The sequence below is a fragment of the Zea mays genome, chromosome 6 (assembly GCF_902167145.1).
Source record: "Zea mays cultivar B73 chromosome 6, Zm-B73-REFERENCE-NAM-5.0, whole genome shotgun sequence".
Taxonomy (NCBI): Eukaryota; Viridiplantae; Streptophyta; class Magnoliopsida; order Poales; family Poaceae; genus Zea; species Zea mays.
Genome location: NC_050101.1, coordinates 105,486,481 through 105,499,145, shown reverse-complemented (window position 1 = coordinate 105,499,145; position 12,665 = coordinate 105,486,481). Strand labels below are relative to the sequence as shown.

The following is a 12,665-nucleotide window of genomic DNA, read 5'->3' as shown; positions in this document are numbered from 1 at the left end:
TTTAAAAGAAGAGACTTCTCATCTTCTGAAGAGTTTGCTGAATGCAAAAAAAAAAAAGTTTCTTATTTTCTAAAGCCCTCACAATTCACAAAAACATAGTTACATTTTTCTTTTACAAACGAAGAGAGTAGAGTACATCATATTAAAAGTCATCTGCGTGTAACGTTTTCTACATTAAACTTCCATATAATTGAACTAATTGCCAAACAAAATTCATAAAAAAAATATAAATCCTATTTTTAAATACGTCTTGCAAAAATGAACAGAGGGGCAATGTTTTCTCCAAGGATGTGACAGTGACAGAAGCCAAATTCTGTACCCCCATTCCGTTTGTTTGCCAGCTAACCGCGGACCGAACTTTGACCTTCCGCGCAATCCGCCGCTTCTATTCTATCGTCGCCGACGAGCGACGACTTCCTCCTTCCACAGTTCCACTTCCTCTTCCTCCTGCCCGGCGCGCTCCCACCTCCTCTCACAATCACAAGCCACACCCATGGCGACGACGGCCCATCCGGCGCTCCCCTTGCTCATCGTCCTAGCATGTGCCGGCGCCGCCAGCGGGTTCTACCTCCCCGGCGTCGCCCCCGCCGACTTCCGCAAGGTCTTGGATTTCTTTCTCTTCCGCCACTCTTTCACACAGTCCCACTCATTTCCTGGCCCTTGGTCCTCACGCACTGGGTCTGTCATCTGTGTGTGGGTCGTGGTGGCTGGTTGCAGAACGACTTGCTCGCCGTGAAGGTGAACCAGCTGAGCTCCATCAAGACGCAGCTGCCATACTCCTACTACTCCCTCCCCTTCTGCAGGCCGGACACCATCGTCAACAGCGCCGAGAACCTCGGCCAGGTCCTCCGCGGCGACCGAATCGAGAACTCACCCTACGTGGTAATTCCTCTAGGACTGCAGCAGCTTTGTAATTGTTACCATTCGCCTCCTGCCAGCTGCTTTTGCTGCAATTAGCAGGAGTCTCATTTTTGTGTTCGCGATGCAGTTCGAGATGATGGAGCCTAAACTGTGTCAGATCGCGTGCAAGGTTGTTCTGACCGAGCAGGGAGCAAAGGACATCATGGAGAAAATCCACGACGAGTACCGTGTAAACATGTGAGATCAGATGCCGTGAAAATTCAGATAACTGGAATGGGAGAATGAGCCCTGTTTTCTTGCCTTGTAGGATTCTTGACAACCTCCCTATGGTCGTCCCGATTGAGAGATTGGATAGAGACGCGCCTCCATTCTATCAGCAAGGTGTGCACGTGGGTGTCAAGGGCCACTACGCTGGGGTGGGTTCATCTTCTTGATTATACTAGCTGCCTGGGAATTCAGCCAGTATATATTAACAAATGTGTTCTGATCTAAATGTCACTAGTGCAGAGTAATGAATTCAAGTATTTCATCCACAACCACTACTCATTTCTCGTGAAGTATAACAAGGATGCACAAACAGATCTCGCTAGGATTGTGGCCTTTGAGGTTAAACCGTTCAGGTTAAATATCTCATCCTCGCAAAGTGGAGTTTCTTTGTGGTGTTCTCACATGTTGCATGATAGACGATGTCATTTTACAATCTTTTTTTTATGTTCACAGCGACAGTGTACATTTAATCATTTATTGTATCTGTCGCAGTCTTAAACATGAATTCGATGGTGATTGGAAGGGGAATGCAACTCGACTTAAAACCTGTAATACACAATCTGAGCATCTAATAGTGAACTCCGATGGGCCTGAAGAAGTAAAGGCAAACAAAGAGATCATTTTCACCTATGATGTTAACTTTGAGGTAGTTTCGACTTTCGATTACTCGACTTGTCGAGTTGTTTCTATGCAAGATACAACCAGCCTTGTTTTTGAGATGTAGGCATGTGTAGCACTCATATGCAAGCTTCAGATAAATGGTCTACTTTTCCATTGCAAAGCTTCAGATTTCCAGACATTTTCATTGTTTTTATTACATGACGTGTCATGCAGGAAAGCAGTATCCAGTGGTCATCCCGCTGGGACACCTACCTCCGCACGCCTGACGATCATTGGTTTTCCATCGTGAATTCTCTGACCACGGTCCTCTTCCTGTCTGTGATGGTTGCCATGATCATGCTCCGAACTCTGTACCGCGATATTTCCAAGTACAACCAGCTAGAGGACCAGGAGGAGGCCCAAGAGGAGTCTGGATGGAAGCTTCTCCATGGCGATGTGTTCAGGCCTCCTGCCAATGCCGACCTGCTGTGCGTGTACGTGGGCACAGGTGTACAATTCTTTGGGATGCTGCTGGTCACCTTGCTGATTGCCATCCTGGGGCTCCTGTCACCTTCAAACCGTGGAGGGTTCATGACAGCCATGATCCTGCTCTGGGTCTTCATGGGCCTGCTTGCAGGGTACTCCATTGCACGTCTTCACAAGATGTTCGGGGGGCTGGAATGGGAGAAGGTCGCCATCAAGACGGTCTTGGTATTCCCTGGAGTCGTCTTCGTGATATTCTTTGCCCTGAACAGGCTCCTCTGGGGCGTGAAATCATCTGGGGCTGTGCCATTCACCACCATGTTGGCACTGGTTTTCCTGTGGCTCGGAATCTCAATGCCACTCATCTTCGTCGGCAGCTACCTTGGGTTTAGGAAGCCTGCCATACAGGGCCCAGTGAGGACAAACAAGATCCCACGCCTGATACCGCAGCAGCCATGGTATATGAACCCAGCCGTCTCGGTGTTGGTCGGAGGTATCCTACCCTTTGGTGCAGTGTTCATGGAGCTCTTCTTCATCCTGACAACGATCTGGATGCACCAGTTCTACTACATCTTCGGGTTCCTGTTCCTCGTCTTTGTGATCCTGATAGTGACCTGCGCCGAGATCACCATCGTGCTTTGCTATTTCCAGCTGTGCAGTGAGGACTACCAGTGGTGGTGGAGGTCCTACCTGACACCCGGCTCGTCGGCTCTGTACCTCTTCCTGTATGCAGCATTCTATTTCTTCACGAAACTGCAGATCACGAAGGCGGTCTCCGGCGTGCTCTACTTCGGCTACATGCTCATCGCGGCTTATGCCTTCTTTGTACTCACCGGCACCATTGGCTTTTATGCCTGCTTCTGGTTCACCAGGCTTATATACTCTTCGGTGAAGATTGACTAGGAAGCTAGAATGCCATCGTTTCATGGTCGGCAAGAGAAATCAGAGGTCAATGTTGTGAAAGAATACATGAAATGATGAAAATGTAGCATGGTTTATGCACAAAAGTAAGGTGTCCATAGGGTATCTATTCGTCTGATAATTCAGTTACACTTTTGCGTTCAGTAAAACTTGAGGTATGTGCGCTCATTATTATCACGCAGTATACAGAATTGAGATGGTACTTCTAGCCTGAAATGCTGAGCATTTCATGTTGACATGTTGTACTCCTTCTCTTTCATACAAAAGATGAGTCGTCATTTGGGGCAGGGGCATGACCACAGTCTACAAAAGATAATACTTTCACTATGTTTTCTATGAGGAAGTAATATTTCAATTAAAAGACTGTACGATATTGTAATATTTTTTCATCATAAGTCTAGTAAAAATGATTGTGGTGTCATTCTATGTATTATGTAAACTAATTGTTAATGTTGATGGTGCAAGAACTTATTGAAATCTTTTTTAGGGAACAACAGGGACGCCCCTACTTAATTTTTTTAGTTACAAGAGACTCTCTCTCCACAAATTTAAAGACACTTACATTTTGCTTGGCGTTGATTCAAACCATACTAAGCTCTTGCTTGAACTCCTTTTAACCAACGTTTAAAGAGAAGCTTGCATTGTCAAAGATAACTCTGTCACTGGTTGTCTATATGGTCCAACAGGCTGTTATTATAATTTCTCTGAACATGAGATCAGAGGCTTTTTGTGCTTCAATGACCATGTCTAAAGGTTAAAGTAACAGATTTCAGTTGACGGAGATGGAATGCCAGCAATCTGTGCTGAAGGGACACTCAAAGAAGAGATGCATGCTTGACTCTTCACAGTTACTGTTACATAAGGCACAGTTATAATCTTCCAAGTGCTTATTATTCCTTAGAATGTTTATTGTGTACAAACGATCTCCAAGAAGTGTTAGAGGAGGTATTTGATTAAGATTTAGATGGCTAGAGGAAGAGCCTACAATATTTTCCTATAAGACAACAAAACATTAGAGCAATTTTTTATTAGTATAAAAGATGGCACAAATATAAATTCTCACTCTAGCTCTATCTCACAGAAAGTCTCTTGAACAATTCCATTTGCTTTGTTTTTAAGTTGGTTTCATTCGAGCACACAAATTAGTAACTACACTAGAGAGCTAACTAGAGAACTAAAAACAACTTATTACTCTAGAGTTACTCAAATACATACCACACAAGACAAGAATAAGAATGTAAATGCAAGTGTCATAGTGATCAAATTGAACCGGACAAGAGAATGAACAACAATATTTTATTTGAGGTTCGGTTGTATGCCATCACCTTACATTCTCGTTATGGTGAATACAATTCAAGCTAGGTGGATCACACGCTAAGGGCTTGTTCGGTTATTTTTAATCCATATGGATTAGAGGGGATTGATACGAATTAGGATGGATTTTAATTTATTAGGGATTAAAACCCCCTCAATCTCTCACAATCCATATGGATTGGAGTAGAACCGAACGAGCCCTAATTGGTATCACACATCAAGTCTACCACTCAAGCATCGTAAGAACCACACTAGAGAGACATTTCAACTATTAACGGTTCTAATAGAGTTGCTCTATGCGAATCTCCATGAATGAGCACACAAGTCTCTTACAATCAACAAACAACGGTAGCAACAACCACCAAACCGTTCAACAATATCATAATCCTCTTAGCCCTAGGTGACAACAATTCCAATTTATTGTCACAAAAAACTGGCTAATAGTCAATCAACGACCAACACATGAGGAGCAGGAGATCCCGTTGTTGCTACGATCGTCTGTTGCACTTCAGCATAATAGCGAGTGTGCTACTGCTACCTAGCTTATCAAACTAGACAAAAAGAAATAAATCGTTAAAGGAAAAAATTAAAATATTAAATGTAGAATTTGCAGATAAGGGGTTCGATAGTCCGACATGGATTCGAAATTGGCTAACTAAGCCTATTTTCATGAGTAGATCGACATAAAAACCTCTTTTATACTATTATAGAGATATATCTACGCTAATCTCACTTGCATAACCAAGCAAGAAATGATGATGGCAAAGGCACAACAGTGCAGCCACTTGGATGTAGAATTGGTCGGTACTATTTCTGTTGATTATTTCGTCTTAGACTTCCTCCAGCAAGACCCGCTAAAACGCATTGTCCGGTAAATATAGTGAATGCCGTACTCCTCTACGCCTCCAGTAACAACCGAAACACATTGTCCGGTAAATATAGCGGATGTCATACTCCTCTACGCCTTCAGTAACAACTAGTAAAATTTAGCGTGCGTGTTTCCTCCTCTAAGGCTGTCTCCAGCAGCATCCCCTAAATTTCGTCCCCTAAAGGAATATTCTCTGTCCTTTACAGTATACTCTAAAAGATTATGTCCTCTATATCTTCTGTGTCTGCAGCAACGTCCTCTAAATTCGGTCCCCTAAAGCTACAGTGCTAACAGAATTCCTTTTTCCATTTCTTTTTCTGTTTTCTTTGTTTTGTACCCATTTCATGCTATTCAAAGGATGCGCAAATTATTGTATTCAATAATTTTAGAAATAATAATTAAAAAACAATGGTTGATTAATAATTACGAATTGTACAAAATAAATAATAATTTCTGTTTTTTATTAAACAACAACTGTTAATTAAATAAATGATTTGCTTCATTAAATAAATGATTTGCTTCACTCGCATAATGGACGCAAATTAGCCATTACTAAATGGGCGCCAGTGGGAATGTGCGGGCATACTAGACACGCATACGGAAGGAGGACGGGCAAAACAGTGATAGCGGGTGGAAGCTCGTCCGCCAACTCTACCGGACGACGAGCGCCCTCTAAAATTTAGCGGACGTTTTAGCGTTCGTTGTTGGAGCCTTACAGGACGACGCGAACCGGTAAATATAGCGGACAGGAGCGTTTAGCGCGTGCTGCTCGAGGCAGCCTAAACCTGGTGGACCTCCTCCTGTCCGCTATCCGCCGGTTGCGTCAGCTCACGCTCGTCAGTTTGTGCAGCAAGTGCACGTGGGCAGTGCCTAATCTCTAAATACAGTTTTTGTGTTGTGGGTTTGAAAAAACAATATTTTCCAGCGGATCTCACCAGATCAATGCTCTGTTTCTTTGTTCAATACCGAATAAAATGTACAAAACAAAGTATGTAACATTTTTGTCAGAAAAAAGATTCAGTAACGTAGGATACATAACGTAATTAATTAAATTAGTCTTTAATTCAATTTTGACACTCACGAACGATTTGTGTATGCGCGTATGACAAGAAATAAAATATATAATATAAATGTCTAGTAAATTAGTTGGCTAAATATGAACGATGCATAGTTTCCCTAAAAATGAATATTGTATTATGTATCATATTTTAATTTAGTGACATACGCTGACTTTTTTTCCAGCGTCAGATAAGAAAACATTATAGGTCAGATAAGAAAACATTATAGATTATGTAACACTGTTGATATAGAAAAAAAATTAGAGGATGTTGATAGAGATGGAGAAGATAGAGAACGAAATCTTTTAGAGAGTGTTGTAAAGGAAAGAAAATATTTCTTTAGAGGATAAAATTTAGAGGAAGCTTAGACAGTCTTACGCAGCAAGGGATCATGTCAAGAAAGTTACAATTTTCACCCGAATTCTCGGCAGGCATGCCCTGAACCTCTATAAGAATGGTAATTCACATCGGCAGAAATTCAGGGATCTGATCAAGTTCCTCAACAGGGTAGAAGGTCTACACGGTGAACTGATTCATCGGTGCTATATGGGAGGAGGAGGAGGAGGAGGAGGGCATATATACACTCTACAAAGGCATCAGTCTCTTGTACTTGAAGAACCAAATGAAGGAGCAGAAGATGAAAACGCCCACCACTGAAGTAATTACAAGGACCCACTGGAATGCATTCTCTATTTTGAAAACTGATGTCTCAAAGTTCATCCCAAATATCCCAGCAACCACTCCAAAAATGGCCACAACAAATGTTGCAGTCGTTAGGAGCAACTCAAACTGGATCAGCTGGTTCCGCACGTTGTCCTAGGAACATATGGAACTCAAGTCAAATAACACAGACCAGCAGTATGGGAAATGCATAAACCTGATATGCATATCCCAAATAAGCAGAGTATAAAATATGTCGACGTACCAGCTGAATGTTGATGAAGTCTTCAGTGTCATCAATGTACTCTTTAAGCTGAAAGAAGTAAAAATAGATCAGACCCCTTTGACTCCTATTGCAGTATTATTATACGTAACCAGATTTAAGACATGCTGGTGATATGGCTTGGTACCGATGTCAGCTTGTTGAGAGTGCTGTCGATAACAACGAAATAAGCTTCCAGTAACATCTCCAACTCTTGGATATGATCTGTCGTTGTGTTATCGGAGCTCTTCGTGCTGTCATGCCTGCTTCTACACAAACTGAAAGCTTTCTCCAGCTTTCGTGATTCCGTGGGTGATGAGACTGGCGATACAGGAGCTGAAACTGATGCCCCAGCAGCACCTGCTGAATTGTAGCCCAACAAAGACTGGTCACCAAAGACAGATGATTCCATCCTCATCTTTTTTTCGGTGAGATACATCTCAGCCATATCACCATCATCATCCATTAATTGTTCTATTTCATCTCTGACCTATTGGAAGAAAAAATAGCAATTAGAAAACCAGTCCACACAAATGGTCTGCAACAACAACAACAACAACAACAACAACAACAACAAAAGAAATCGAGATTAGGCTACATTTTACCTTTTGAACTCTTCTGGTCAATGCAACTAGTCTACTTTTTAATCGCCGGACACGTTCCAAATTGAGAGTACTGATTTTGGATGTCAGCTCATCCAATAATGGATATGCTTCAATTTCCAGTTCCGCTGCCTGAAGAGAAACAGAAAAATAGACAATATGACATATGCACTGGTTTTATTAATGTCAAAAGGCAATCAGCATCTACAAGGCATGCTTACCCTATAACTTGCTTGGGACTAGAAACCTAGAAGGCTCTGTTGTTTTGACCATGCAAGAGTGTGCTTCAATCAGTAAGACATAATACACATAAGACCATATCAACAGTCAACACTCAACAAAGAATTTTTGAAGCTAAAACTCTAGCCAAAAAGCCATGGGTTCTCGGTCGTCCTCTCTGGTCACTTTTGAAAGGCACTTCAACCTCAATTGGTTTGTTATAAAAAAAGTTCAATTGGCAAACTCAAAACAATTCCTAAATTATTATTAACTCAAGGAAAATAAGTATAAAAAACTAATTGTTTTCGATAGCCTGAAAAAACTCAGATTACTTCATGTTCTGAACAGGAATGTCTATTTATTGTGGTTAGGATCATTAAACAGATGAATATTGATAAAGCCATCACAATTTGTTGGAGAAAGCATCGATTTCTTGGTACCAAGAGAAGCAGGCATTAAAGAAACTGCCTGAGGAAGAAAAGAATCTGCACATGAAAAGGCTGTTACAGTTAAAGGAAGAAACAATTTGTATTTCTTGTTTACAACTTAACATTAACATGCTGCGAATTTGAAATTTTCTCTTAAGCAACATCCAACTTTTAAACTTTGATGGGCTCATTCTAACTATACTACCTGATTGCAAAAGCAGGAGAATGATGCAAGTGTATGCCATAATCTAAGTAGGCACTCATCTTAGTCTTAGTAGATACCTAAAAGGATAAGGAGGCGGATCTGCTAATCTTTATACAGTTGGAAGAAATAACTGATACAAAACATAATTTCTCATTGATAACATGTGTTTGAATCACCATCAGAGAGTTAGCTGCAACATTTTTACTCGATGATCAGCAACAATTGGGAAGTTGGGGAATCCCATTCATCCAGCAAAAAATTTGATTCTAGCACGTGCAGCATGATACTCACAGAATACCATCAACCTCTCATTGGCTGCAAAAACACAATTACTGGACCATTAAGCCAGCCAATTGCACAGTTGCAAACCATGTTAGAACATCATCATTATCGCGTCCCGTCATAGTCCAATCATGGGAACTGAACCCACTCTGATTCGAATAACCAAACTAAGGGTATGTACAATCTAGATACTATATTACGGTTCTCTAAGCACTAAATACACCTAAAAAAACCCTTCATACAACCCAACGTATTGAAGTCTTGTATCTTATTCGCTAGAAACTCTCAAGATACAACTCATTTATGTGGGTTATATAGAGGCTCGGTTATATGAGTGGAACCGTATCTAGACTTAGAGAACCGTGCTAAAGACGTTCCTTCGCCAAGATACCGTTTCTTGTGTTTTTTGCACTAGGGCATTTATGTAGTTCAGACACAGACATGGAATCGAGGAGTTTTGATGATCACCTGTGCATCGAGGAAGGAGCATGCGGCCTCGAGGGCGAGCTCGAGCGCCCGGAATTCGAATGGTAGCTGGTCGCCCTCAGCGCGCTGGAGGAGGCGGCGCTGGAGCTCGGCGGCGTACTGGAGGACGTAGCTGTCGAGGGAGTTGAGCAGGAGGACCTCGTCGGCTGTAATGACGCATCGGATCTGCTCGAGGTTGACGACGATGGCGCGCTCGCGGCCCAGGACCGTGGACGGGTACACGAAGAGCGGGTCGAGCAAGCGCAGGTCCCGCGCGGGGAGTTCGCAGCGCCGCATCATGGTGGCCTTGTCGATCTCCAACGTCTGCACGGAGGCCGTGACGGCCTCGACGCGGATCCAGCTGCGCGTGCCGCCGCCGCGCTTCTTGAGGTTGGGGACGTCGAGCACCCCCGGGAAGCGACGGCCGGCGGACCCCGGGGGCGCGGACGGGAGCGCGGGCGAGGAGGCCGACGCGACCTGGGACGGGTACGCGCGGTGGAGGAGCGGCTCCTTGACGGAGTCCCCGGTAGCGGTGGCGGCGGCCATGGCGCGCCGGCGGGTGATTGGCCGGTGTAGTGGGCGGTGTGGGGTCTTTTTCGCGGACGGGCCCCTGCGCTCGCGTGCCGCGTAGAGTAGAGTCGAGGGATGGAGTCGGCCTGTTGTTGGTGAAACGTGAGACTCAGGCCTCACGGGACTGCCGCCCATCTTTTTTTTGCACTTTTAAAGTTTGCAAACTCTATAGTCTACTAGGTGTGCCCGTACGTTACAACGAGAGTACACATATCTGATCGAATCTTATATTTTTTTGGAGGTCTGGAGAAAGTTTCCTCAGAAGCCAAATATATTAACACCTGAGCATGTGTTACCCTTATGTCCCATCAGCATATTGTTCCGCGCTTGTATGAGTCTTGCTAATTTGCATCATCGTGCATAGTCTCTCACCATCTATTCACTTCTATTTCCACTCAAAAGACTACTATTATTTTTCAGGTGAAGTTCTTTTGGATGGGGAAAACATAAAAAAACTGAAAGTAGAATGGTTAAGAAGTCAAATTGGTCTGGTGACACAAGAACCAGCCTTATTGAGTTTGAGCATTTGGGAAAATATTGCTTATGGAAGATCTGCTACCTTTGATCATATAAAAGAGGCAGCAAAAACAGCCCATGGTCGTACGAAACCCAGGTAAAGGAGGTTACCATATATCTTATTGTTTATCAAGGCTAGACTGCTTAGTGTTTTTTGTATCACACTGTTATTGGGTTCATAAAGTTGCTGCTTCTATAAGCATTTGTTGTCTGGGCCTTATTTTGCGCGTCACTTGTGCTGCACGAACTGTGGTTGACCAAAAGATTTGCCACCCTACTGAGTTTGATTTCTACTTGTGTAGTCATGTTGGCATTCAGGTACGTTGCACATTCTTTTCCAGAACAGCACTTATCAGACATTGAGTGTCAAAAATATTTCTTGTCAGGGAACAAGTCGCCCGAACCATTACCATGTGCTCTATGATGAGAACGAATTCACTGCTGATGCACTGCAGTCACTGACAAACAATCTTTGCTACACATAAGTTCAACTCTCCAATCTCCCTCCATCTCTGACTCTTTGATTTATCTAACATCTCCCTACTTTTGCATAGATAGTTTCATCCAAGGTCAATTGCACTATTTAAACAACTAATCCAGTTTTGGTACGCAATCGGTGAATCTGTGTTGATCACAAGGCTCATGATTTGTGTATGTTTTGTCAAGTTCAATAGATGAAGGGACCCGTGGCTCACCAAGTCGTTCCCCCGTTCCCTTTTCCCCTTCAGGAAACCATGCTCAGCTCCCAAGTGGAAGGAGATGACAGGAAGTGGCATATTTGCTGCTAGGGGCGTGCTGAATTACATTAAAAGAATATTCTTAATTTTGATGGACCTAAACAGCCAAGTTCTGTATTTGCAACATGCCAACACATAAACAGTTTTAAAATTTATTTAGTAACTTTTGTTTATACATGTAGGCTCAAGCATCACTTGAGCGGGATGATGAGGTATATTCAGATTTACTGTTTAGATTCATTGTATCATCTTGCATTGAACTGAACAGATTGTATCTCCTGATGTTTGATGTTTTTTCTGGTTATTATATCTGCCACATGATGTATATTTTGATGATGAATCTGCAGAGGTTGTAATCTCCTCCCTTCGCCTTGGAGACGACCAAGAAAGGTTTATTCTTTACTATTTAATCTGATTACTGTTCTTCCTTTTTGTAAGCACATTTGATGTTTGCAATAAGAATGGACTAATTTGAAGATGTCGTTTGCAGTGGTTCGCTCTTTACAAATTCCAATTGGTTTGCATTTGACGAGGACAAGGCACTGAATGATGGTTTGGTTAGCTCAGAAGCATCCCCATCTCCAAATTCGGAAATATCTGCACTAAAAGAGGACGATGAACACGATGAAGTCATTCTTGGCAAAATTATAGATGAAATAAAAGGTTCTGAACCAACTCTACCAGTCATCAAGATATCGACGACCCTTAGCTCATGAGAGTATACACCAAAAACTTCAACTGACAGCAGGTAGGTTAAAATTCAAACTTGGTACTTCCAAAATCCTAGTAACCATTCTATTTGTTTATTTATTTGGAGGCTGAAGCAATAGATAGAGAACTGTGTAAACGAAAGTGACTGTAATAGGTAGTTAATTATACTATAAAGAACACTATCATTTGTACTAATAAAAATTTACTTCAAGCTCTATTCACTTTTATCTTTATATCCAAACCATCAATCGAAAAATTCTAATATTTTTCGCATATGTTTTAAAATGCTTAAACTAACAGCATTTGACAGTAGGGGAAGACAATGGCTTCAATTGCTCTATCAAAATAGCGGCCACCATGCAAAGTGGAAAATAGGTTTCTCAATGAACAAACTATTGTTGAAGTAGAAGGGGAGGCACCAAGCTGAAGTTCCGAATAGAATTTTGTTTTATTGTGTCCCTTTTTTACCTTTAAAAACGAAACACCTATTATAGTCTTCAAACCATGGACAAGTATTTCCTAGACTTTTTACCATTGACATGCTAATTTTGTAGATGAACTCTCACTCTAGATGATTTGTAGTTTTTATTTTCTTTTTTCACTTGTATTTTAACAACTTATGATTGTATCGTGACA

The 12,665-nt window shown here is 42.2% G+C and overlaps 2 protein-coding genes and 1 long non-coding RNA gene across 3 annotated transcripts; 2 read left to right on the top strand and 1 right to left on the bottom strand.

The window, feature by feature from the left end:
- The first annotated feature begins 471 nt into the window (after positions 1-471).
- Positions 472-3,552, top strand: LOC100279547 (transmembrane 9 family protein member 4). The gene is given in 7 exon segments (NM_001152544.1): positions 472-601; positions 718-882; positions 989-1,098; positions 1,169-1,277; positions 1,369-1,481; positions 1,621-1,774; positions 1,963-3,552. Coding segments are annotated over 7 exon segments (1,911 nt in total). The 5' UTR covers positions 472-493; the 3' UTR covers positions 3,115-3,552.
- A 3,111-nt stretch (positions 3,553-6,663) lies between these two features.
- LOC100192772 (uncharacterized) lies at positions 6,664-10,161 on the bottom strand. Its single transcript, NM_001358546.1, has 5 exons — positions 9,499-10,161; positions 7,900-8,028; positions 7,443-7,784; positions 7,298-7,345; positions 6,664-7,188 (listed from the first exon to the last, which is right to left on the bottom strand). Exons 1-5 carry the CDS (start codon positions 10,039-10,041, stop codon positions 6,958-6,960), a joined length of 1,293 nt encoding a protein of 430 aa, NP_001345475.1. The 5' UTR covers positions 10,042-10,161; the 3' UTR covers positions 6,664-6,957.
- A 1,471-nt stretch (positions 10,162-11,632) lies between these two features.
- LOC103629694 (uncharacterized) lies at positions 11,633-11,912 on the top strand. The gene is made up of 2 exons (XR_554579.2): positions 11,633-11,708; positions 11,809-11,912. It is a non-coding gene; the product is annotated as an uncharacterized lncRNA (long non-coding RNA).
- The last annotated feature ends 753 nt before the right edge of the window (positions 11,913-12,665 follow it).

Excerpts from the sequence above, each read along its gene's own strand:
- LOC100192772 (NM_001358546.1), bottom strand. The coding sequence starts at position 10,041 with ATGGCCGCCGCCACCGCTACCGGGGACTCCGTCAAGGAGCCGCTCCTC. Across the intron at positions 8,029-9,498 it reads GCTCCTTCCTCGATGCACAG|GCAGCGGAACTGGAAATTGA; the intron begins GTGATCATCAAA and ends GTTTCTCTTCAG. Across the intron at positions 7,785-7,899 it reads TGACCAGAAGAGTTCAAAAG|GTCAGAGATGAAATAGAACA; the intron begins GTAAAATGTAGC and ends TTCTTCCAATAG.